This window comes from Nematolebias whitei, chromosome 12 (assembly GCF_014905685.2).
Source record: "Nematolebias whitei isolate Nwh7 chromosome 12, NemWhi1, whole genome shotgun sequence".
In the NCBI taxonomy this organism is placed as follows: Eukaryota; Metazoa; Chordata; class Actinopteri; order Cyprinodontiformes; family Rivulidae; genus Nematolebias; species Nematolebias whitei.
In genome coordinates, this window is record NC_056509.1 from 43282789 (window position 1) to 43310116 (window position 27328).

At 38.3% G+C, this 27328-nt stretch overlaps 1 protein-coding gene across 1 annotated transcript in view; it reads left to right on the top strand.

Annotated features, from left to right (window-relative positions):
• Window positions 1–27328, top strand: part of LOC119418616 (DNA (cytosine-5)-methyltransferase 3A) — a 49842-nt gene that overhangs the window by 10698 nt on the left and 11816 nt on the right. Inside the window, exons 3-8 of the mRNA XM_037685936.1 lie at window positions 5987–6104; window positions 6404–6444; window positions 6537–6653; window positions 24278–24481; window positions 26601–26759; window positions 27024–27131. Coding sequence (XP_037541864.1) covers window positions 5987–6104; window positions 6404–6444; window positions 6537–6653; window positions 24278–24481; window positions 26601–26759; window positions 27024–27131 — 747 coding nt within the window. The remainder of the gene's footprint in view (window positions 1–5986; window positions 6105–6403; window positions 6445–6536; window positions 6654–24277; window positions 24482–26600; window positions 26760–27023; window positions 27132–27328) is intronic.

A 27328-nucleotide genomic window follows, 5' to 3' on the forward strand; every position in this document is an offset into this window, starting at 1 on the left:
GTGGTAGCTCGGTGGTCTGTGGTTGCGTCAGGAAGAGCATCTGTCTTAAAAACAATCGCCAAGTCTTTGTGTGAGCTAGTTCGCTGTGACGACCCCTGATGAAGGAGCAGCCGAAAAAATGAAAAAAAAAACCCAACTTTTTAAGCCCAATGATATTTTTTTATGAACCATTTTAAAAATAAGCCTCGAGATCCTTGCAGATAAAGAGAGCCAAGCCATCGTGACATTTTACTTGCATTTAAATACAACTGCAAACAAAATCCTTTATACAAATGGGTTACCACAACTTATTGTATTGTATTAAATTATACTCACTCTAGCAGTTCTACTGGCTTAAATGCTGCAGAAAAGAAGACATGATGGAGGAGTAAATAGCAGTCTTATTAGGGGGATAAGTTAGTTAAATAATTTATTACCAAGTACAGAGTCCTCAAGGGCCTAAAGTGTTAAAACAATTATTTTAAAACTAGTGTAAAGTAGCCTTAACCAATTCTCAGTGAAAAGTCTTTTCTCATCATGTTTTTGTGAAAATTAAACCTTTACTGGTTCATTCTTCTCTGTTCAGTGGCTGTCTATTGGTTTTACTGAAGGTGACTGTGTTATGAGATACTGGTGGAGCTTGGGTTCAGCTGGGCTTTTACTGGCAACCTTCCACACGCCTTTTGTCCAACATCTTTGAGTTGTGTTATTATTACCATAATCGCTCATCGTGGTATTTTCTTCTTTATCGGAGCTTTATTTGGTAGCTCCTTTCATCCATATTTCTCCGACCGTTCTTCCTCATGTTGCTCGCTCTGCGTTATTTCTGAACCCTGCGGCAGAAGCAGCGAGTCAATATAGCTGATCAAACAGTTCTAGGCCGGGAGAGCGCCACTGTGAAGGAGTGCATGTGTGTGTGCACGAGAGCAGGTCTGATCATGCTTTGGTGTCTGAGCTCTGACATGGCAGGCAGGAATAACTCGAGATGTGTCACACACGTGCACGTGTTACACACCAAGGCGTGCAGGTGAAACAAACGTGTGAATTACAAGATTTCATGTTTTAAATTTCCCCTCAAGCATTTGTTCTAATAACACAATCATAGTAATAAACAAGAGATGGTAGCATTAGTGGAAGCAGAATCACAGAGGCTGAAGAACATCACTTGTTTCCCACGCACCCTAATCACTGAATATAAACTAAAATAAGGTTAACTGTAGTTGAGTAAATGTTCTTGGACTAATTTAAGCTAAACTGGAGAGAGTAAGGTTTTGATTGTAACGCAGTCTTTTTTCTTTCTGCGTTTCCGTTTTTTGCTGCAACAGAAGTCGGAGACATTGTAGAAAAATTGCGGTTGCAGAACTTGACTAAAAGGGTCATGAAAACTTATTTTAGCGACAACAAATGAATATGTTATTAGTGAGTCATAACACTCTGTTGTTTTAAAGTTAACCACACAAATCAATCTGTCTTCATGTGGTGTACTCAGGTTATTGAGTAATTACCCTGAAGGGACAGTCTGGTGAATTTTATGTTAAATAGTTATCAAGAGTTAGTACTTTCTGGGCACTGACACTCACAGAACTGCTCCGCTATATTGTTTTTCAGACTTTTAAAACAAATGTTTTTAAAAACATTCTCTTACAGATGTGAGAAAAAAAAACCCACTACATTAGCTAATATTAAACCTGTGCACTTATTTCACGACACCTTTTGTGTAGTTTGTTGTTGTTTCTCTCAACCAAACAATGTCCGTGTTACCACGTGAATGTCAGTCCAGTCACTGATCCTTGAGGTATTTTGCTAACACAGCAGACAAACACACAGACACGAGCAAAATCATCACTGCCCTTTCACTTTTGTTTTTGGGGCATTACTTATAGTAACTGAAAGTATCAAACAAATATGTCTGAGTTAGTAGTTGTTGGAGACTGGCATGAGGAGCTGGAATAAAAAAAAATCCTTGAAGATTTATTTGTCAAAACAAAGGTGACGTGGCAACAAAAACTACAAATTACCAAACTGAAAGAGACGCAGAGGAGAACCGGAGAAGAAGCAGACATGCCATGAAGAATGCACAATGTAAGACTGCAGAAAGATCAGTGCTGCAGGACCATGTGGAACAACAAAATACAGACAGACCCTGACAAATTATAAGCAAATGCCTCTGAGCTTTTGTGTTATTTTTGCTATCTGTTACAGTAATGATGGGAACAGCTTTAACCGTTTTCTTTTTTTAATGCAAGTGTTTGTTTTTGCAACCATGCATAGATTCCAATCTGCAGTTGTAGATCTGTAATTCATGGCACAATTGATTTATTTTCTAAAGTAGGCTGATGTTATTGTCTATTAGATTATTCTTAGTACACTATTGTTTTATTGTTTGCTACATCCTGTTCTTTGCCCAGACTCCCCGAAGAAAAGAGCAATTTGAAGTGGTGTAGGTACTTCCTGTTTGTGTGTGCATTGTAATTAAGTTCAAATGGAATCTGTCTTAAATATGTTTTACACTTAGATGCACCACAGGCGTCTGTGTTGAATCCTTTTTGACTCGACCTTTATATTTAAAAGCTGCATTAAGCAATGTCATGTGATAGTTTCACTGATTCAAATGACTCCCGGAAAGATAAACCAAAATCACAGATTCGTACCTTCATTTGGGTCAAACGTAGGCCTGTCACGATAAACGGTAAATCAATTAATCGCACGATAAATTAAAATTATCTACCTCGTTTTCATTTATCAGCGTCATTGTTTCTTTGTGTCTCTCTCTTTCTACTGAAGACACTGGATGATAAAAGGCTCGACTCTGGTGCTCTTCACTGAACCCTCCCTTTCTCTTTTCTCTTTAAAATTCATTTTAACCGTCCAAAATCACGTTTTTGAATCGTTAACAGCAGCTAAGCTGAGAAGCTAAGCTGCGAGCTAAGCTAACAGGCCGACATTGGGGAAAAATCCTCTTGTCTTGTTGAAGCTCTAAAATTCACAGTGGAAACCCGTACCTTCATGTAAAAAGTTGTTTTTCTCTGAAAATAGAAGCTGAAAACTTGTTTACTGATTTTTTTTTTTATTAAAAGCTTTGTGTAAAAAATGCTATGCTAAAGAGCTCCAACCACACCGAGCTTCCACCATTTTGAAAACTGAAAAAAAAAGGACAGAGAAACAGCCCATGTCACATCAAGGGGCCTCCCTCCCATTTTTCTTAGAGACACGCTGCTCGCTCCCTCACTATCCATCCTTCAGTTCAAACTGTCTTATACTGCTATCCAGTGGTCAAAAAAGGTACTACGCTCAAAAATTTACCAACATTTCTTTCTAAATTTGACAATAATTACTAATTATTGTAAAATTGTAAACAGTATTATCGTTTATCGCAATAATTTCTGAGTCAATTAATCGCCCAGCACAATTTGTTATCGTGACAGGCCTAGTCACACGCTGAGTTTACTGGCCCAAAATAAAGCCCAACTAAAGCACCTGCGCTCACAAAAAAGGAAGTGTGCAGCCAGCTCTCTCCATCTGGCTGCACACCTTCTATTTGGTGCTAAAAATAAAAGCGGCAAAAATGCGAAGTTACTGAGGATCGTCGCCCTCGTAGCAACTCAAAGAAACCCAGATATTTTTCTGAAGAGTTCTGTGGACCGAGCCAGAGCTGAAATGAGTTTACGTTCAACATGTGGCCAAAACGACTGCACTTCCAGATTCCTCTGTTTCTGCTGAATGTGTAAGTAGTCAGTTGTTTGCTTAAAAGTTAGCTGTAGAAGCCTTAAATTGCTTAATGCAGCTTTATTACCATTTTAACTGTTAATGCTCATGTCCACAACATATGAAGTTAGACACCGTTCACGTATTTGAATTATTCATCTCGTCTTTGTATTGAGCATATTTTATTTATGAAATTCTCAGCTAGTGTATTTTAAAAGCACGTGCTTGAGCTTTCCATAGCAAGAATCAGCCATCATAGCTGTTTAACTAGTATTTTTTTTATTGTTTTTTTAAGGTATACTTTTTATTTTAAACGCTAAATCAGTTTTACCATATTTTGTCAAGCTGCTGTGTTTATTTTAGCAGTTTACCTCAACGTTTGTTACAAATGTAGCTTCTTTGCTGCTTCTAACAAGTTAATGCAAAGTTTTTAATCATCTGCTGCCAAAAGTCAAAGGCGGACGATAATGTTTTTTGCTGATGTTTGTGTGTGTTAATATGCATGCCTGTTACCAAAATGTCTCATGAACCAGTGGAAAAATTGTAATGAAAATCTCAGAAAGTAATAATTGGAAATACATTTACAGTTTGTTAACCTTTGGAGTCAGGCCAATTCAAGATGGCCGTCGCAGCTAACTGCCATTAAAACACAAAAATGTCTATAACTCAGACAATTTGACAGGTTGTGAGCTAAAGCTTGCTGTGGTATTTGCATCAGATTACAAGATTTTTCCAGTAACTATTTGGAGTCGACTGTGTCGACCTGTTAGCAAAATATCTCATTAATCACTGCCCATATTTTATTGAGAGGGAATTTTAACAATGGATGCACATCTACAACTGATTACCTTTTAGAGCCAACTAAGTCAGAGCCAACTCACCTTTGAGCTAAAATTTGGTGTGATTGTAGCTGAGACATGTAAACTGAGATCTTAGCTTCCAACATTAGCATTAACTGTGGGGGTCAACCTCGTTTGTTTATTAGCAAAATAACCATCAAATTGATCATTGGCTGGATATCTATAACTGATTATCTTTTGGAGTCAGTCCAATTCAGGATAACCGCCACCACTAATTGACATTATCCAACACAAAAATGACTATGCCTCAGTGTATTTAACAGATGCTGTACTAAAATTTGATGTGGTAGTAGCTGAGGGTCATCCTTAACACATAATCTGAGCAAGATGTCTTAAAAATAGTTATTTCAACATTTAATTAAAACAGCTACAACTGCATCATTTCTCAATACAAGACGATCTTTTCTAAAATGTTGGGATGAAATGCATTTCTTCAAGGACTGCTTGGTCTTTATTGATTTTTGAGCAGTCTCTTTCAGTATCACCAGCACCAGAGTTGAGAACATTTTACCGTCGGTAAGATTAAAACTAATTGGGTGTACTGTCGTCAGTAAGCAGACTAGAGACGTGAAACCCCAGCTGTTTTTTTAATGCTGGATCCTACATTACTGTATGTAGATATTAGATTTACAGCTGATGGAGGGGGAAGTAAGTGGCCAATTTCTATACGCTGTTTACAATTGAAACACCACACTGCAAAGATTAACATTTTAGCTATTATGTTTGATCTTTTGGATCCCGTTCAGGTGTGCAAAAAGTGCGCTGAAGTCTTTCCTGGGGCTTTTTTAGCCACCTTTTCTGTACTCAGCCTCCTCTGCTCCTCAATGTGGAGCTTGTTAGCACGAGCTGGTTCTACTTAAGTCTTTGTGCTTGGCCGTTCACCCCTTCACTCCACTTTTTAACTACTCACCTATAAAATTCTGTTAGCAGCACACACACGTAAAAACTCTGCTGTTGTTTTATAGCCTAAATAAAGAGAGTTTAACATGACATGCTGGCCATCTAATGGAGACACCTAATTAAGCAACCAATTAGATAGTCTTGCAGTTTAATTATAAAACAGGTACCTTTCAAAACCAAACACTAAATATTGATCTGATTTTATTTCAATTTTTACACTTAAATATAATGTTATGAGCAGTTACAATGATTTCACACAAGTCATCCTTGTGTTGCGCTTGTAATCATTAACGCTGTTAATAACTCCCCCTCTTTATCCCATATATATGTGTGTGTGTGTGTGTGTGTGTGTGAGCCCTGCAGGACATACCTGCTCAGTGTTGCACTAATAGGTGTACACTAACAGGAATGGGCAGGTACTGCTGTAGCTTCGGACTGCATCTGTTTTATGTGAACGTATAAAAACTGTATGTACGGTGAATGCACTGCCCTTTAAATAGTCTAGACAAGCGTTCTCAGACTTTGCTCTGTCTGTTTCTCAGGAGATGGCGACCTCTGACCCCTGTGCAAACGCGCCCCCAACTCCGCCTGAGGACCTCGAGCCCTCCCCTCGCAAGAAGCGTAGGCGCCAGAAAACTGAGCAAGCTGAGAAAAATAAGGGTATGAATTCATTGTATATTTTACATAGTTTTGATAGAGCGGCATGTACGTTTAGTTTAAGTTGGAAATGATAATTAGCATGATTTATTGTGTTATTTAAATTAATTTAACTATCAACACTATTTAGTTTTAGTTTTTTTTTAATTAACCATCAAAACCACTTGCAGATTGCTGCTTTAGAAGGCATTTTGAATATTCAAATATTAAAGGTTATAGCAGAGTGATGAAAACCATGATTTTACTTATTCTTTAAAGCTCCTGGTAAATGTGTACAAATGACCCCTTTCCTTTTCTCACAGATGAGCCAGAAACTGACAGAAACTGTGACTCCCCCAGAGAGGTAAGAAAACCTGTATCTGTGACATGTCTACTTGTTTTTGGCTTGCATAAATGAAACTATCCACTATGATATTTGTTTGTTTGTGTGCTCAGGTCGAGACTGGGAGGCTCCGAAGGAGGCCTGTCCCCAGAGTGACTTTCCAGGCTGGGGATCCGTACTATATCAGCAGGAGGCAGAAAGAAGAATGGCTCAGTCGCTGGAAAATTGAGGTGGGAGAGGAATAGGCCCGATTCAGTTTTATTTTGTATGCCAGGGAATTTACCTCATTATGTACCGTTTCTGTTTAATTCACTCATATAAAACAAGTAAACCATCCTAAATTTCTGTTAAAAAATTGATGCAGTCAGCTTGGCCTGTCATGATCACAAATTGTGCAATTCATTGTCTCAGAAATTATTGCGATAAAACGATAATATTGTTTGAAATTTGACAATAATTAGCAATTGTAAAATTTAAGAAGAAATGTTGGTTAATTTCCGTTTTAGTGTAGTACTGCTTTTGACCACCAGATGGCAGTATAAGACTGTTTGAAACGAAGGATGGATAGTGAGGGAGTGAGCAGCGTGTCTCTTTAAGAAAAATGGGAGGGAGGCCCCTTGACATGACATGGGCTGTCTCTCCTTCCTTTTTTCTGGTTATCAAAATGGCGGACGCTCGGTGTGGTTTGAGCTCTTTAGCATAGCATTTGTCACTCAAAGCTTTTAAAAATATCAGTAAACAAGTTCTCAGCTTCTTTTTGTAGAGAAAAACAACTTTTTAGACGATGGCGCGGGTTTCAACCATGAATTTTGGAGCTTCGACAAGACGGAGGTTTTTTTCCCCAAGGTCGGCCTGTTAGCTTAGCTCGTAGCTTAGCTTCTCAGCTTAGCTGCTTTTAACGATCCAAAAACGTGGTTTTGGATCGTTAAAATGGATTTTAAAGAGAAAAGATAAAGGGAGGGGTCAGTGAAGAGCACAGGAGTTGAGCCTTTTGTCATCCAGTGTCTTCAGTAGAAAGAGAGAGACACGAAGAAACGATAAAGCAGATAAATGAAAATGAGGTAGATAATTTTAATTTATCATGCGATTAATTGATTTATTGTTTATCGCGACAGGCCTACAGTCAGTCATTTTGTTACTTAAAACATACAATGCCAAGCCATCAGCTTCTCCACCCATCTAAGAGCTATGCTCTTACTTGCTGCTGCTGATCTTCTTAACATTTTATCGGCTCAATCATCATCTGGGATCCACTTGTAGGCACTGACACTTTTCCTAAGGGGGAAGTTATTATAACTCTCCGTGCTGTTCTGCGCTGAATATATTAATTTCTGGTGGAGCAACAAGGTCAAGGCCTAGACTCCAAACATGGATGTTGCAAATATTCTACCAACGCTTGGTTTTTCCCACATGTTTGCTGTATTTATAGAGGTCTGAAGCAAAGTCTGTGTGAGAGTTTTTAAGTTTGAAAAATGCTTAAAATGTTCTTTGAATGTATTAAAGTCTAAATCATAATTTAAGGATTCATATTGTGACTTTGTTAACATAATGGATTGAGATCTTAATAAAAAGTATTTCACATGTTTTAGTCAAAAATATCACAGAGGTACTGTATCACTGCACAATCAAAGTAAAAGCATTTCCATCTCTTGTTTGTTGTATTTGGTTTTAGGGAGTAACATTTTTGCTGTGCTTTAGAACACACCTGACTGTAAGTCGTGCATACTAATATTAAGATAAAACATAATTTGGTACATAAATAAGACGCGCCGGTGTTTAAGCCGTGGTTATCCATCATTCATCATCAGAATCTGTGCCCGTCTCCTGGAGTTATGTGCAGCTCTTGTTGTAGTACAAGAATCAGCCACTGGATGGCGTTTCACAGACTTCGGCTTGTGTAATCGTAGTAAGTGTTTATGATCAGGGGTGCACATAACTGGTACGCAGGTACGCATGCGCAACAAAAATCAGGAATGCGTAGCATCACCTGTGTTGCCACACGCCTTTGCGTACTTGACCATAGTAGGGAGTATTGGGATATTTCCCGGTGGACCGGTCTGATGTGTGGGCTGCAGGGCCGGCTCTCCCTGTTTTTTTGTTTTTTTTTAATTGTTTTTTTAAAATAACTTTTTATTAACAGTATTAAAAATCAGAACACTGCTATCGCTGCACCTGGGCCACCCTGCCTCCACCCAGGACCGGCGGGCGGCTGCAGCGTTATTATTTTTTTCACGAGTCGGATCTGTGACGCAACCTGTCAATCAATCCAGTAGGCGTGTCAGCAACTGACTAATTGACGACCTCAGTTTGTCCCGAAGGTAAACACCCCTTACCTGCAGATATGCGGCTCATCATGAAGGGTGTCATAACTACATTTCACAAAATAGGGAGTTTTACAAAATAATGAAAGAGAAAAAAATACCAAGGAGAAGGTGGTACATCTGCAGCATCTACCATGCAGGAAGCTGAAGCAGAGGATAGTGGGAGTAACACAGAGGAGGACAGTGAGGAAGGTGGCACTTATTAAGACAAAGCTGCATATGGAGTGAGTACAAAACACCATCTCCTGGTACTCACCTGAGGAGCCCACTAAAAAAGTTATGTGCACCCTTATGATGCTTCACTGTCTGACTCGTGGTTAAAACCATTCAATCTACACAATGAACACAAGAACTATCTAAGCAAAATCACTGGACAGAACAGTGCCAAACATCTACATAACCGAAATTATTTAAAAATTATATACCGGGAAATATTACCCACAAGTCTTATCGAGGTCATGTGACCGGGAGTCACATAGTACCGGTAAAATAAGATACATATTCATTAAATTAGTACTATTGATTTTTATTATTAAACATTTTTGATAGCAGCTGCTGTTTTTTAAATGTACTTTCTAAATAATATGATGTGATTTCTGCTCAGCTGAGCCCATGTGACCCAGGAGGAGAGGAACAGTTGTTGTTTTTTTTCTGAAAAATGCTTTTAACATGGATTTTTAAAAAAGTACCGGTAGTCGATCAAAAGTCACTCATCTCTATGTTCTTCTTCCTCCTGTGCTCTAAAGTCCTATTTGAGGCTCAGAAAAATGTCATCACACACCGTTTCGCCCTCGGCATGCCGCTGTTTCCTCCTTCGACAGCCAGACCGATTGCTTTTAACTTGAAAGCTGCATCATAAGAAATTCTCCGTGAATTTTCCATTATTGCTGCAGATGAGATGAACAGGTCTGTGCATGACACAAAATACAGCAACTGATCTGAAGAAATTAATGCATGTCTATCTTGGGGGATGGATCCTTGAGAGTACCTCGCTGGTCATAAGGTTAGACTTCTGGTCACATGATGACAGAGTGGGTGGAGTTATGGGAAGGAAAATTGAAACCATGAGCAAGAGGTTTGGTACATGTGGTTACCTGAGGGCATTCACTTTGTGTATTTCACAAAGTATGACTGGGCAGTTACATGAGCACCCTGCTCTGTCAAAGGAAATGTTATTCATCAGCGAGCAGCTGCCGAGTCTGTCAAAATAAAATATAAAAATTATTAACATTATTAAAAATCAGCTGCTCCAGTGTATAAACCGTGTGGTCTAAAGTGTGAGATAAAAGTAGTGGCTTATACACCAGCAATTATGGTAATTCTCTCTTGTCCATTACTGCTGGATGTGCCTCCTTAGATCAGTAGTACACCTTTAAGGTAGTATTTCACTGGGCTGTGACTGTTAGCGATGTTGCAGTCTCACTGGATTCTGAGTGTCTGCGACCAGTGAGCGGTGTGGCCACATTTTTAGCAGCCATTTTCAAAGATCACAGCTTATTGTCATGTGAATGGCTTGTAAAACTGTATTCTGCCTTATAAATTACTTTAATGTCCTTCTCCGCCCACATCCTACCAGCCTCAGCTCACTTTGTACTGCCCTCGTGTTTATGATTTGATTTACTGGAGTGCACTTTTGAAATAGAGATTGTCAGATTTTAACCAGTCTTTAATTAAAAAAAAAAGTAAGTATGTTTCTTTCGGCTGCTCCTCTTCAGGGGTCACCACAGCTAGCAAACTCACATGAAAGGTTTGGCAATTAGTCTTATGCCAGATACTCATCCTGACATAACCTGGGCTCAAACCTGCAGCCTCAGGATTGCAGGACTGCAGCACTGACCACCGAGCTACCGCAACCCCACAATTTTGTGTTTTTATTTTTTTCATCCATATGGTTTTTAGACTTTGAGATGTTTTCTGTCACGGAGAGCTCCTGTGCAAGTGGCAAAATACCACTGCAGCGTTCTTGAGATGGGTTTGAGGCATCCCTAATGACTTTTGAAAAAAAATGTCACACAATTTCTTTTAAACAAAAGTCGGACAGCAAAACGGCAAACTTCTGCAACTCGCACAAGAAAATCGAGGACCTCCACAAACATTTTAAGGCATTTTGGAGACTCCATTGCAAATACCGTTTGCCATCTAGTTGCCAAGAGTTGCAGCAAAGTGAGATAGCACTTACAGTCAACAGTGGTTCTCCTGTTTTAATTAAACTAAACCGTCAAAGCCCTGTCACATCCTGGAGGTTCGAATATCAAACTGCCGTGACAGACTGATAAAATTGTTGCGTACCCTTAGACTGAAGAAGAATTGTTGAGTTGGGGACAGAAATTAATTTGATGTTGAGATGGTGATGCAGAAATGTATGAGATCCTCTTCAACTTTTTGTTTTGTGTTAGTACTTTTTTTTTTTTATATATATTTGATAATTTCTGGTGGTTGGACTGGAGTCACCAAAAAGCCACTGCCAGATGACATTGTCTAAAAAATATTTCAGAAAATACGGGGACTTTAAGTGACATTTGTATTTGCACATTTCACAAGCAGTCACTTTAAAGACTGATTAGAGTCTAACTGGACTAAAAGTGATAAACTGGGTAAATATTTTCAGTCACCTAAATAATTACTGCCGTCTGTAAACATTTTGTAGCCAAGTCATAATTTCTATTTTTATTACTGCTTTGTAGTCCACTGCCAAAGTGTGCCAAGTGTGACAGATGGTGCGACTGTCACTGAAATCTTTTCATATTGAGAAAACAAAACAAGAGTATTAATAAACATACAATCTGATTCAAATCATAAACTTTACTTAATGACTGAAACGTGTAGAAAATAAAGACAGAGGTCTGAAAAAAGAACAAATTAAAGCAAAACAAACTGAAACAAGTTGGGAAACAGACCAAATAAATAAAACTAGAAGTAAAAGAGAGAGTGCATTTCCTGTGAAAATGCAGTGTGAATGCTTACTGCAAAAGAACTTGCTGAAAAACAGCTGAAATTAGCTAAAAACACGATGTAGCTGAAAAGGAAGAATAAACCTAAATTAGCAGAAGAAAGCAGAAAGAACACCTATTTGCTGAATTAGATTTAAATACGCAGAAATCAAAAAAATTAGCTAAATAAAAGGGCTGAAAATTACTTTGTAGCTGAAAAGGTGGAAAGAAGCTTACAATACCAGAAGGAAGTGGAAAGAGCTGAAATGAGCTCCAAAAAGGTGGAATTAGATGAAAGGGCTAAAATTAGCATAAAACAGCTAAATAGTAGATTAAATATCAGAAAAAGTTGAAACTAGCCACAAAAAAAACAAAAACAAAACTGAAAGGAGCATAATAAGCTTAAATTACAATGAAGAAGTTAATTAGGTTGAAAGCAGCAACAATTACCATGAAAAAGTTTAACTTATCTCAAAACAGCTGAAATTAGTTTGAGAAATGCTAAAATGTTTGCTGAAAAGTGAGAACCAGCTTAAATTGACACAAGAAAGCAGAAAGAACATGTTTGTGCAATTAGGCTGAAAGAAGCAAAAATGAGCACAAAAAAAGTGGAAATTATCAATAAAAAACTGAAATTAGCCACAAAAAAAAGAGAAAAACAAAAACAGCTGAAAAGTAGCTGAAAAGTAGCTGCAAAGGCGGAAAGAAGCTTAAACTACCAGACTGAAGTGGAGAGCACATTTTGCTCAATTACACTGAAAAAAGTAGAAAATGTTGAAAAAGTTACAATTAGCATAAAACAGCTAAATATTAGCTGAAATAGCAAAAATAAGCTGAACAGAGCATAACAAGCTGAAATTAACAGAAAGAGGTTAGAAGAAGCAGAAAAAAATGTTGTAGTTAGCAGAAAGAGTCTGAAAGGAAAACAGCTGAACATAGTTGAAAAATTTTACATTTGCACAAACAGATCAAAAGATCTGAAGGATGTAAAATGAGCTCCGTTAATTTCCTATGAGAAAAAAATGGCAGAAAAGGCTAAATATTTCAAAAAGCTAAAGTTGCACCAATACCAAAAGTCACAGCTCCCTTCTCCTGAACGAGCTGAATGTTTTGATTTACGATTCGTTGAAATAGCGCAAAAGTTGTGGAACGAGAAAGATGCCGTAAAACATACAGAAGATAAATGGATCGCAATAGAGTGAATGCTTCGTAAATGTTCACACAATAACATAATGCTAAATAAAACCCAGATTATCAAAACAACACAGAACCACAAAGTACAAAATCACAGAAAGCAGCGCGACAAATTCACATAAATCTACAGTTGAACCCAAAGATTAGGACGGTCTGTCAGCGTTTGCAGCTCGAGTTATTTTCAATTTTGAGACGCAGTCACAACCTTCAAATCTGTGACACATAACCTGAGAACATAAAGGAACTGTAACCATCAAAAGATCAGCGTTAGCTCAAATTGTCACAGTTAAAAAGACAGAGGAACTTCTCAAACTTAATGGAATATAAAAAAAAAAACAGACCCTCGTGGGTCAAACTGATACCAGCTGGTCGTCAGATTGCAAACCGTTCCAGGCTCGTGTGACAGATGGAGGTGGAGGAAGAAAGACAGAGAAAGGTTGAGCAAGTGTGACTTCCTTTCGACACGGTTTTCTCTCCATGACTCATCTCCACCTCTGATGAATGTTGAGCATGAGCTGAGGGAGAAACTCAAGTAGCAGATATGTAAGTTTAAGTAAAAAGACAAGAAAATTGTTGTGAAATGGTACAGTTGACATATTTCATATGGAGGGGCACAGTGGAGCAGTGGTTAGAACTGCTGCCTAACAGCAAGGAGGTTGCAGGTGTGCTTCCCACATGAGGCCTTTCTGTATGGAGTTTGCATGTAGGCCTGTCACAATAACAAATTTTGCTGGGTGATTAATTGTCTCAGAAATTATTGCGATAAATGATAATATTGTTTGAAATTTGACAATAATTTATTGTAAAATTTTATAAGATTTTGGGGGTAGTACCTGTTTTGACCACCTGATGGCAGTATAAGACTGAACCAAAGGATGTATAGTTGAGCAGTGTGTCTGGGAGGGAGGGCCCTTGACGTGACATGGGCTGACATGGCGGACGCTCAGTGATTTGAGCTCTTTAGCATAGCATTTTTCACACAAAACTTTTACGGTAATAAAAAAAATCAGTAAACAAGTTCTCAGCTTTTTTTTTGCAGAGAAAAACAACTTTTTTTACACGAAAGCACGGGTTTCAACCGTGAATTTTGGAGTTCAACAAGACGGAGGTTTATTCCCGAGGTCGGCCTGTTAGCTTAGCTTGTAGCTTAGCTTCTCAGCTGCTTTTAATGATTCAATGATTTATTTTACAGATCAGTTAAAATAAACTTACCATGCTCTGTTCAGCAAAATACACTACACAGTATTGCTCCCTGCTTTGGCTATGCTGAAAGTGAAACTTAAAGTGAACGGCCATGACTTGAAAGTAGTCTTCATGCGCCCTCTGCTGGTTACGTTATGCAATCACGCCTTTTGACAATTATCACTTATACCAATATGTCCCCAAACACCTGTATTTGCCTCAAATATCTGCCCTACCGATATATCAGTCAGGCTCTATAGGAATCACAATATTGTTAAATATATAAATACACAGATATACAAATATATTAAAAGTAGTCTTGAATTATGCATTGAAATGGAAAAAAAAACTGACAGAAGTCAACGCATAGAATAAAATTAAAACATCAAAAACACTAAAGAGGGGAGAAAAGGAAAGATCGTGCAACAGGTGTAAGTGAGAGGTAAAATAAAGGCTTATTGATAAAGCGAGAGATATTGGTAGAAGTAGAAGACAGAACTTGTTAACCTCCGACTGGTTCAGTCAGAGGTTAACAAGTTCCAGATTTCTGCCTGTGTGTAGTAATTCGCTCTTTTTTCCTCCCCCATCAATTAACCGCCTGTATCTTACATTTATGTGTGTGTGTTGGGTCTTGTCCTAATAGATTCTTCTGTTTTGCCTACATTGAAGCTTACCTAACCTTTGACTTGAGCGGGCGTTCACACACCTGACACACACACACACACACACACACTAAGCTTAATTTGTGTTTAGGTTTGTCATCGCTCCTTGAAGCCTTCAGGCTGTCAAACACAATCCTTCACCACCTCTTTGTGCGTGTGTGTGTGCAGTTGACAATAACATCTGTTACGGAAGGAGCCTGTAGATCACACACACTTTGCTGCCGGCCAATCGTCACAGAGGAAAGAAAACTAAAGGGTGAGTCTAGCTGAGGAGGCACACAGAAAGAAAAGAGACGGAGGAAGAGTAGGAGGTGAGGCAGAGAGAGCAAGAAAATGACAGAGAGGAAGAGAGCCAGAGAGGAAGAGCTGCACTTTGAGAGCTATCATGTCTGCACTGTAAGTGGTTTGTTTTTCTGCGCATTTATGGAAGTTTGTGATGAAATGTAAGCCCGAGTTTTAGTTTTTAAATGGGACGTGACACAAACGGTTTGTTGCCAAGATTTCCCCCGTTTGTTTTCGTGCTCGCTCCATGAATGAAAATAATGTACGTGTTGATCCAGCACGCTCTCTAAAGTTTTCCTGTTTTTTTTGTGCAATCTATTTCTGCAAACATTTACCGTTTTAGCCATTCATAACTCAAAACGTTTGCTCGTTTACGAGACGGGTGCTATAACTTCTGTTTTTTGTTACCTTTATACTTTTTAAAAATATAACTGTGTTTACAAATATTTCCCCAATAGAAATACATCGAGATCTCTTCATTTTCTTCAAAAACATGTTTCTCTTCGCTTCAGCTACTTGCTCTATTTTTTCTTCTTTTGCTGTTTTTTTTAGCTTTGCTACTTTTAGATTTTTGCTACCCTTTTGCTAATTTTAGCTTAAAGCTATCATTGCTCTATTTTAAACTTTTAGCTAGCTTTTAGCTACTATTATTTTTACTACTGTTCTGCTCCTTTTTGCTACTAACCATATGCTACTTTTAGCTTCTAGTTAGCCTTTGTTACTTTAGCTAGCCTTTTGCTTCTTTTTAACCTTTTGCTGCTATTTCCTAGCATTTTGGTTCTTTTAGCTTTTACCTAGTGTTTTGATATTGTAGCCTATATTTAGCCTTATGCTACTTTAACCATTTAGCCAGCCCTTTGCTACCTCTGACTTTTAGCTGGCAGTTTGCTACTTACGGTGTTTTGCTCAGGTTCAGCTTCTATAGCAAATAACAGTAAAATCATTCAGCATAAGCACTGTGTCTTTGCAAAAATGTATAATTTATCTAGTTTATTAATTAATTTTTTTATTCTAATGCCATTTTTCCAAATCTCTGAATCTACATGGAAACTAAGAAGAGGGAAACCATTGTTTGTAATTTTCTCTCTGTCTTGGAGCAGAACGTTGACTCGGTTAGAGCTCGTTCCACTTCGCTGCCAGAGCGGCTCTGTCAGTTCTCATTAACCCTTCACCTCCCGTCACACCCGGTCAGCTTGGCCTAAATACTTTTCGACAGGTGTGCTAGTCTGTTACATTTATGTAGACCGTGTCTTCTGAATGATTCATGAAGCAAAAATTGTTTTAAAACACGTGGCTTTTTGTCTCAGATTTTATGTTAAGTGCTTAAAAAAAAGCCACATGAACAAAAGCGTAACTTTGTCAAACTTGAGTTTTTTTTTATTTTTATTGTTGTTTACTTTGAGGCCTGTGTAATTTCCAATCCTAAAACCATTTAGATAATTCTTAGTTAGAAACTGATGCAAGGTAAAGAATTAAAAATTATAGCATTGCTTTTGCTTGACAAGCAGCATTTCTTCTTGTTCTTGTTTGGACTTTTATAAACTTCCATTTGTTTTTGACAGATGTTTGCCAGATGTTGTGTAGGGATGATTTATTTGAAAACTCCCCTTAAAACCAGTGGTTTATTATATAAACATCAGTTTTTTGTTTGGTTAATTTCCATGAAAGTTTTGATGGTTGAAGTAAATTCTTCCGTTTGGTCAGATAAGGATGGCTCAGTATCTTAATGATTTGAAAAACAACATCGTCACTAATAAGTAAGCACTGTCATGTTGTTGTTATTAAAAATCCACCAGCTACATGTTGTTTTTCCACTTCATTATAAGAACCCACAGCAGGGGCTTCGTGGTGAACAGTGATAGGTTTTCTTTAACGTGTTTCCAAGCTGCAGTCGCTGAAACGACAGCCACCGTGTTGGTTGGAGACGGTGTGTGAAAGGCTCTTCACTGATCTTTTAAGTGCAGTGTGTCGTTTTTGTTGAGCAATGTTGAGTTCATCTCGAGGTCAGGGTCAGTCACGCTCACAATTGAGGCGAGCTTTAGGAGATGGCTCATTGGTTAGGTCATAGAGTCAGGGGTCAGAGGTCAAGGGGGCATCACAAAGAGTGAAAACACTGACCGGGCCACAGGGTTTGTCAAAGTTCAAAGTTGTAACTTACAATGCTGCATTGTTTCTCGCGTTCTCCCCCTTCCTGCTTTTTATTTGCCCCTCTTGTTGAAACGTTCATCCGTCGTGTAGCCAGTTCACACTTTCATTTCTGACAAAGGTGCAAAAAGAGATGAAGTAGTTGCAGTATTTGCCAAAGGAATAAGTTTGTTTGTATTCAGAAAATAAGTTTTCTGTTGTTAAACAGTCAGCTATTTTTCTTTCACATCAATCCTATAATTAGGGTTGGCTTGTTATGCTGCCATAGACTTAGACTACTAAAGCACAAAATGACCTCATTTCCTTAAATGAATTGTTAAAACTGAAAAGTTTTCATTTGATACTATTTCTATCTTAACGTGATTCTCGAACTGCCATTGTGTATCTGTTCCTCCCAAACCCAGCCGGTCGAAGCAGATGGACGCTTGTCCTGAGCCTGGTTCTGCTAAAGGTTTCTTCCTCGTGAGGGAGTTTTTCCTTTCCACTGTCGCCTTCGTGCTCGCTCAAGATGAGAGTTCTGTGATGGAGTTAAGCTCAAAGCTGCTCCTCAGATAATTCATGTTAAATTATTATTTTTATATATGAATGTTTCTGTTCAGAGCCCTGAGACGACTTCCGTTGTGACTTGGCGCTTTATAAATAAACTGAATTGAATTCATTCAACCTTTATTTGTACAGGTTAGTCTCATTGAGCCTCGGGGGCTCATTTACAAGAGAGAATTTTACCAGAGTGATGACAACAGTGGACAACAACAATAGACGATCATAAAGGATGCGTACAAATGATTATTTTTATTTATTTATTTTTATTTAGACCCTGAAATTCATCACAACTCTTTACAGCATTTCTCAATATAACGTTGAATGAAATTCATAATTATTTAATGGCAGCATGACGACACAAAACTGTCTCTTTGGTTTATGCTGGTGTAGATTGTCAGTCATACAGAACATGATAAATAATAATGAAAAGAAGATAAAATACAAAACAACTGGACAGAATACAAGTCCAGTTGTTGTTGTTTTTTTTTACTGTCATTTGGTAACAAAACAGTAATCGCTGATCCTGCAGAGAAACTTTGACATTTTCACTTATCATCAGTTAACAATAAACCCTGTGTATACCTCTCATAATACGCTGATGATATAAATATTTGCCTTAGCATGAAAGTACACATTTCCTACAGTCTTTAAAAAGTATGGATATTGTTTGTTGTATTTTTCTGGTCTTAAAGAAATGACGGTTTGGAAAAATGTTGTTCTTTTTTTTTTTTAAATGAGATGTTTTTAAATTGTTCAAACAACAGAGTGCCTTTTAGGTTTTGCATATATGGACACAGAGTACAGTGCAAAAGTTTTAAACCAGTTGCAAACTCTGAAATTACTGAGCCACAAGTGACCCTCGTCCTAAAACGTTTATTTAAGATTAAAGTTTTTTTTTTTTTTTTTATCTGAATCTAAACATTATTTCACAAAATCTGCCTCATGTTGTTAAATGAACACTTTGGAACACTTTAAGACTGTCACTAAAACTGGAAACAAGTTGTTGTTTATTTTCAGAAGCATCAGTTCCTGTTTTATTGAACTTCACGTCCACATAAACGCTTTTACTTATAGGTGTCAAAAAATTGATTAGTCAAAAAAGTCTGGAATTTTAAAATAGGAAATTCTTTTAAAGTCTCTTAGTGTTTTGCCTTTCATGATAAAGTATAAAACACGTGTAACTTTTCTTGGTTTTATTTTAATACTATTTTGTAATTACTACTTCATCTAAACAAACGCAGAAAACTTCACATAGACACACTTGGATTTTTCTTTTTTAGAGATTATCAGTTGTTTAAATAAAGGTTGAATGAAAAATACATATAAAAATTTTGAATCATATTTATTTTATATGTTTATGGGGGAGTGGTGGTGCAGAGGTTGGAGAAGGTGAGCCTGTGATTGAAAGTTCGCTGGTTCAACTCCCTGGACTGACAAAATGTGGGCAGGTGAAGCACCCACACCCGTCTCCACCCATGTTTGCCCCACTCTGAGCCCTTGAGCAATGCTCTGAACCTCACCATCTGCTTCCCTGGGTGCCCCACGTGGCAGCTCTCTGCTCCACACAAAGGGCTGTGGTAGCTCAGTGGTCTGTGGTTGTGTCAGGAAGAGCAACCGGCGTAAAAACAATTGCCAAGTCTTCCTGTGAGTTAGTTCGCTATGGCAACCCCTGAAGAAAGGAGCAGCCGAAAGAAGAAAAAAATTGACACATTTTTTTAGTCAGGTCATCTGGACAGTTTCTTGTTTGTAGAGAGGTTTCGCCCTCTATCTCCATAAACTGGTTGGTCCATTTAAGGAGTGTACTGCGTGGTGGGGAAACGGTTTACTTGTGACTCCTCATACTGACGAAGCCCTCTGGATAGAGGGCAAAACATCTCTACAAAAAAGAAACTGTCCAGATGACTTGACTGAGCATTATTGGATTTGGTACCTGGATGATTGAGCATGAACTATGAAGGTATATATTTTTTTACTTTAGTGTAAATCAGATCTGCACGTCTTTGGTCGTATGAGGCGGACTTACACAAACTCAGGCACAACATCCATCACCTCTGACTCATCTTCATCCTGAAAAGAGGAAAAAACATCCTGGCGGCGTGTTCAACCAGCTAATGTTGCCAAGCAACAACCACGGTTTCAAACGGCGAGCAGGACTTCGGCTGGTTTCTTACCGCGACACAAGTCTGGAGCGAGTCTTGTAACGATCCAGCACAAATACTGAGCTCAGTGCAAAGTGTGGGCTTCTTAAACATGGAGGTTCACAATCAAAACACAAATAACAAGAACTTAAGAATTATTTGCAGAATTGGTTGTTTTTTAATATAAAATACAAATGTATTTTATTACACGTGTTAGCACTCAAACTATTTCAGTGCTTTAAACATAAAACCCAAGGTTCATAATTTAAGAGATATTTTTTATGACTATATCACTAGATTAAATTTTTATTAGTAGTAAAACAAATTAGACCACCTGCAGAAATGATACAATCCTCGTTCAGCTGTAGATTTCTAAAATGCCATCTTGACTTTATGGAATTTTACAGGAATTTCTTTAAATCATTTTGGTCAAAATAATAAATTAAATAACCAGAGCATGCATATACGGTGATCCCTCACCCGTTTCTGGAACGTAATTCCCGCGGTAGTTGGAAAACTGCGAAGTAGCAGCGTTATATTTATTTTACTATTTATATAGGGTTAAGGCTTTATAAACCCTTTCCACACTCCTGCAAACCTTTCCCACTCTTTTATAAACACTTCATGTGCTCTTAAACACTTTGGTGATGTCCATGAGATGTTACAGTACACACAATATTAAAAAAAAAAGTTTTAAAAACCTGCAATACAGTGAAGGACAACTGTTATAACCTGGTTTCAAAGTTGTCTTTTTTGCTGCCTGTTTTAGAGGCGAGGCCTGGTTACAAGACATTTGACAAAGTACTTTTTAAGTAATAATCACTCAGAAATATTTAAAATACAAAGGTAGAGTTTCTCAGTTGCAAGAATTAAACGTATTCTAAAATTCTTTCTCTGGTGTTTTAGAGAAGTGACAACATATGGAGATACACTTACAGTGCCTGCGTTGTCTAAGATCCTTGTAAAAGGCTAATTAGGATTTTATGAGGTCAAAGGTCAACAGAAGCTTGAAGGAATGACCTTCTCACCTCGGAGTCAAACCGAGGTGAGCCATAATACAACCCAAAACTTTCACTTTTACGATTTCTTCCAGTTGAATTTATGCCGTCCAGCCTGCCCACTTCTTCTGCCTGATGCACCATATTTTCCTTCAACAGCCACGAGGCAAAGAGTATTTTTGTTTTTTCTACTTCTTTGACATGTTAACGGTTACATTACGACTGCCAGCTCAGTTGGAGCACAAACCAAAGGGTTCTCTTCAGTGGGGAAAAAATGTTTTCAGGTCGTTGAAATGTTCGGGTGGACTCGATAGGTTTTATATTTGGGCAACAGTGGCATCCTTATAGTGCAGTACCCAGTGAGGTCATGATTACTTTTCTATCCAGTGTTTGAGGCTGAGCTCAGCATTCAGCGATGTCATGGTTTCATGTTTATTCTCTTAAGGTGATTATATCCTCACTAAGATGGAAAGCAATCAAATAATTTGGAATCTGTTGACATCAGTGATTCAGATTTTGACACATGAAACCACAGTAACAGACTTGTGACCAAAACTGTCTTTTATTGAAGTGTAAAAACTAGGGATGCACGATATTGGATTTTGGGCCGATATCCGATATGCTGATTTGGCTGATGACCAATACCAATATTTTTTTCTAGACCTACTTACAGAGATTACAAAGCTTTCTCTGCTGTGGAATTAAAACACTACGTTGTTCTGCAGGTCTTTGTCAGTTTGGTCTGCTACCAAATGCAGACGCCAAAAAGGGGGCTGAACATTATGTACCACTTCATCTTGGATTATGTTTAATGTCAGATTTATTCATGACATTTACTCTAACACAATGACAACAATCAAACAGTGCAAATTTGTAAATGTTCACAAATCTAAACTCAACGGTGCGTGTGATGTCGTAATGGGTTGGCGCTGCAGGCATCCTTGTCACTGGGTTGTCATACAAAAACAGTGCCTCACATATATGTATATATATATACATATATACATATACACACACACCATATAAACAGAGCCTTTTACATCGGTGAGTTATTTTGATGGAATGGCCGATGACCGATATTCAACTTTATCACTAATATCGGCCGATAGCGATACATGCCGATAATATCGTGCATCCCTAGTAAAAACATTACTAAAAGTCTAAAAACAGAAACGACACAAATAGCTGGTGAAGTACTCTGATCAATTTATGACCTCTGCTTTTTATATTTTTTAGTATTTGAAAAAAAATGTGCTTCTAACAATGTTTTTTCTGAGAAAGGTTTTGGTCAGTACTTGTAAATAACATTATGCACAATCTCATGTAAATCTCAATCTCATGTGTAAAACTGACTCAGTTCTAGTCAATTTTTATGTTAGTTATAGCTGATTAGCTGTGGCGGCCATCTTCAGTTGGGCTGGCTCCAAAATGTAATCAGTTGGAGATGTATATCTATTCATTATTTTCTAATAATTGCATTCATTTTTATTATATACTAAAACTTGCAAAAGCATAATTATCAATCTTTTGATGGCTGTCAATTTAAAGTAACTGCAGTAGCTTTTATTCTGTCCATCAAACAAAAATAAAATGTGTGTTTTGGTCTTTTTTGTTACATTGTGTCGTAAATATGTCAACCTAAAAGCTCCTTTTCGTGATTAAAAGTCGATTTTAGTCACTTTACGCTATCATACCCTTGATTTTTGTTTTGCAGGAGACATGTGGATACTACATATACAGTCGATATTGCTTATTTATGCAACAAGTGGGCAGGAAATAGCAGATTAGCATAAACTGTTATTATTCAAGAGTGAAATAATTTGATAAGCTGTTCTCTGTCCTAGTCTTTGTTTTTTGATGTCATTGTTTGCTGTTTTGTTTTTTACCTTGTTGTTGTCGTGTTCTTACTTTCCCGTGTTTTATTGTTTGAGGTTCCATGTTTAGTTTTTGTTTCCCAGCGTCTCAGTGTGTTATCAACCCTTTCCCTCAGTTATTCTCATGTTCATTAATCTCATCGATCTCCCAGCCTACTTAAACTTTTGCTAAACTGTTGGGAATAAACACAAACTACCGCGAGGGAAGCGCTTCACCTTCTCGTCAGCCTCTCTTCCTGTCCTGTTCCTCGCGTGCTCCTTGTGTCCACCATCTTTGCGTTTTGTTTGCTGCCCTGAAAGCTCTTTTTACTTTTACTTGTTAAATGTTTTGATTCCGTCCTGTGTTGGTCCTAAACACCACGTCCATGACTTGGTGAAAAACTTTTTTTTTTTTTGTTGTTGTACACATATTGATGTTAAAATAAGTGATTTATTTTGAAAGGCAAAGATCTGTTGCATCGTTTGCAGTTGCCATATGCGCATGGTTATTGTCAAGTTGTTGTTTTGTTTTTTTTTATTCACAAGAACTAAACAATTTCAAATATATTAAGTCTGGTTACGAGTTGGAGTCTCCAACAGGCTCTTCATCCAGCTTAAAATGCTTTAGACACCATTATGTCCATAAACCCAAGGTACTGGACTACTCCAGAGTATAAACTACTGATATTTTTTTTACTTTTTATGTTAAGAAATAATATAAATGCAGGACTGTAGCTATGTATTTTTATGCTAAAATGTATTTGACTTTTTTTTTTTTACTGCAGCGTTATGATCAAGTACCGAACTGCCTTGAACATTTTCCTTACCTGTTGTCTTTCTGTCTTCACATCAGAAAGCTGTACTCTCTGTATTTGGTGTATTATCCAGATTTATCATATAATCCTATTTGTTCTGTATCGTCTCTCCCTCCTTCTCCTCACTGAGTTGAACCCGTTGAACCGCCTCTCCACCGCACCCCTTCGCTGCACTCACTTCCTGTTTAGTGGAACAATTACATGAGGGCTTCCAATGCCCCTGGTTCTCTAAGGCCTTCATCTGTTATGGCCTTCAGATCAGCTGGACAAACCCTCATAAAACTAGATTTATGAGCCTGTTGTGAAGCAGAGCGTTACATTTTAGAGAAAAACAAGAAGAACAGAAAGTTGAAACAAGGAGGGAAACAGATTTGCAGGACAGATAGTGGCTGATAACATGTTTTGAAGAGCTTTATTTTGTTAGACTGATTGCAGTTGTCTGCTTGAATCATTTGCATTTTATGAGGCATAAATAAGAAATACATATTTTTTATTCGTACCTTACATTCTATTTGTAGATTAATTAACACATTGGTGACACGTCACAGCCGGATCTCTTTAAATATTTTTATTTTACATTTCTGTCAAATGAATGGCCTGTATGTTCCTTTAAAAACACTGCATAGTCCTAAATATATATTTTAGAACTTTAACAAGCTAAGGTTTAAAATGCATCTTTTGTATAATGCAGGCACATGAATATGAACACCTTTGTCAGAATTCACATAAAAATGTGAAGTTATCATTTTATAAAATAGGTTTTTGCTCAGACTTCTGTTCTTCCTCCACAGGCTGAACGACGGGCGTACCGGGAGGCAGAGATTAACATGATGGACGACCTATCGGAGGCTGACTTTCAAAAAGAGGAGGAGCCAGTTAGCCCAGCCCCTCCCCCTTTACAGCAACACACAGATCCCGCCTCTCCGACGGTTGCTGTGACGCCGGAGCCGGTTGTCAGGGGAGACCAGGCCATGCCCAGTGAGATGGAGTACCAGGTGAGACCAAAAGTCTTTTAAATGGATAAATTGTGTTTTATTTCTTTAACAGTCAAAAACTTTCATGGTCGATTTCTAACCCTTCATCACAAGAAGACACCAACGTCTTAAATGATTGTCTTGAATTGTTCAAGGATGTTTACAGGTTTTATAAAGTTATAAAAACGATGTCTCAAAATGAGCTGTGTGGTATCTCACATTTCATACACTGAAGTCTTTAAATTTTTATTTGATTTTTTTTTCCTTGTAAGCTAATTAAAATGAACAGATCGTTTCTTTTGACTTGCTTAATTGACGAGTTCATCACCTGTAATGACCATTTCTCACCTGCTTAGATTAAAAACAGCAACATTTAAAGGAGGACTAACATTTTACGACCTGGCGGGTTCTGTTCATGTCTTTGTTTTAAGTGGTTTAAATAGGTTTAAATATGTCTGTTACTTGTTATTGCCTTTCCTTTTTTATTATATTTCAGATGAAATAGTCACAATATTGTTTTGGGATTTTTGCTTTCTAAGGAAACTTCTACAAATGGATATGCACCAAAGCCGATGTGCAAATATGAGCGTATCTTCACCTCTAAATAATCCTACAAGAATTTTAGGCTGCAACATCAAATAGTATTTAGAGCACAAAATATCTTCTTTAAACCAACTATGAGCTTTCCTAATCTGATCTGAGAAACCAATTTTTAAGGAAGGCTCAAAAGTTTATCATAAATTATATATTTTATGTGAATACACCCTGTGTGTCATGTCACATTTGCTCCCCAGCTTTGAAGCATAACAAGGTATTTGATAGATCGATGAAGTGAACAAAATAAAAACTGTCTGGTCTTTACCAGCAGCTGTAACGCTATGCTTTAAATAAAAGTCATTCTGGATGTTCAAAAATTGGATTTTATATTGTTAATTCATTAAACAATGCAATTAGACAATAAAAGTCTGCAATGGGGCAGGTTTGATTGATACATTTTATTCATAAAAGTTCTTTTAAAAGTAACTAAAGTAAAGTAGACACAGAATGAAAGATGCATAATGCATTACAAAAACCAAAGAGGTTTGTCAGTGGGCAGAAATGCGAGTTTTAAGCGAAAGCCTAAATATTCAGGAGCGTTTTGCTTTTCATGTGAGTCGGTGCTGTGGGAGCCTCATGTCTGTCAGAGGTTGCAGCCTGCAGGGGGAGGATTACTGGAGGAGGTGTAGAGGTGGAGGAGGTCAGAGGTTTCCCGAGGAGCAAGAGCGTGAAGGGACTTGTAGGTGAGGACAGTGTTGCGCTCGCTGCTGTACTTTACAGCGAGTCAGACTAGGTTGAAGGGAGTAGGAGTCAAGCCGCCAGGTTTTAGTGTGGGCCGGGTTTTGGTCACGCTGCAGCCTATCCGAGGCTTTTCTGTTGACCGTCACTGTTGTCCAGGTGGGCGGTGACGACTGCTGATGAGTGAAATGTTCTCTGGCGTCGTTTCGTGGTTGTTTCTTTGCCTTTTTGGTTACAAATCATGGCTCTAAATCCAAGTGTCCAGGAGGTTCAGTGATTCATAAAAAGCTATAACTGTGATCTATTAAATATTCAAAAGTACTTACAGAAGGGGGCGGCACGGTGGATCAGTTGGTAGAGCTGTCGCCTGTCAGCGAGAAGGTTGCCAATTCAAGCTTCGTTACAAGCTGTGGGCGGCTGTGGCTGAGTGGTTAGAGCAGCCGTCCTCCAATGCAAGAGTTGGGGGTTCGAATCCACCAGCAGTCACATGCTGAAGTGTCCCTGGGCAAGACACTGAACCCCCATTGCCTTCGATGTGTCCCATCGGTGTATGAATGTGATAAAGCTCTGATCAGTCTCTTTAGAATGATTTGTTCAATTAACTTTGCAGAGATCTAGTAGAGCGCTGTATGAACGGGTAAATGAGGCACAGATTGTGTTGTAAAGAGCTTTGAGTGTCTTGAGAAGATGGAAAGGAGCTGTATAAGTACAGTCCATTTACTATTCAAATCCTGGCCCGGGACCTTTTTGGGTGGAGTTTGCATGTTCTCTCTGTGCATGCGTGGGATTTCTCCAGGTTCTCCAGTTTCCTGCCACAGACCAGAAACAGTTTGAGCGGCAGTTTGTTCGTGCTCTGTCCGTCCAGGATGGCCGTGGCTTCAGCATCGGGTCGCTGGTGTTCGGGAAGCTGCGCGGTTTCTCCTGGTGGCCCGGCAGGATCGTTTCCTGGTGGATGAGCGGCCGAAGCCGAGCTGCAGACGGCACCCGCTGGGTGATGTGGTTTGGTGATGGGAAGTTCTCTGTAGTGAGTATCTTTGATTTTACTTGTCAAATAATAAATAAAAATAATTGTTTTATTAAGTTGCAGCTGAACACATTCTTCTTTTGTTCTTCTTCAGCTTTTTATACTTAAAATTGATAAAGAAGACCTTTATTATTATTTCTTTAACTTAGTTAAAGACGGGACAAGAACATTAGTGAGCGCATCAGTTGCCACGTTCAGACTTTAAACTTGAGGAAGGATTTCAATGCCTTGGCTGATTTGTGACTTTTTTGTTTGATTTTTCAGGTTTGTGTGGAGAAACTGATGCCTCTGAGCTCCTTCTCCTCTGCCTTCCACCAGCCAACATACAACAAGCAGTCCATGTACCGGAAAGCCATCTTTGAGGCTCTGCAGGTACCAAATCCACCGTTTAGACTTTGGTTCCCCATCAGGAAGAGTGAAGTTGTGAACCAGATTTTATTGGCCTATGAAGTGTGGGGGGATGTAAAAACAAAAATATAAATGTGTAGGCTTCATCTTATGCAACTTGATCTGCCAGTTTATTGTTAGGAGTGCGCGGGGAACCCAGATGATATGAGACCCAGAACGAG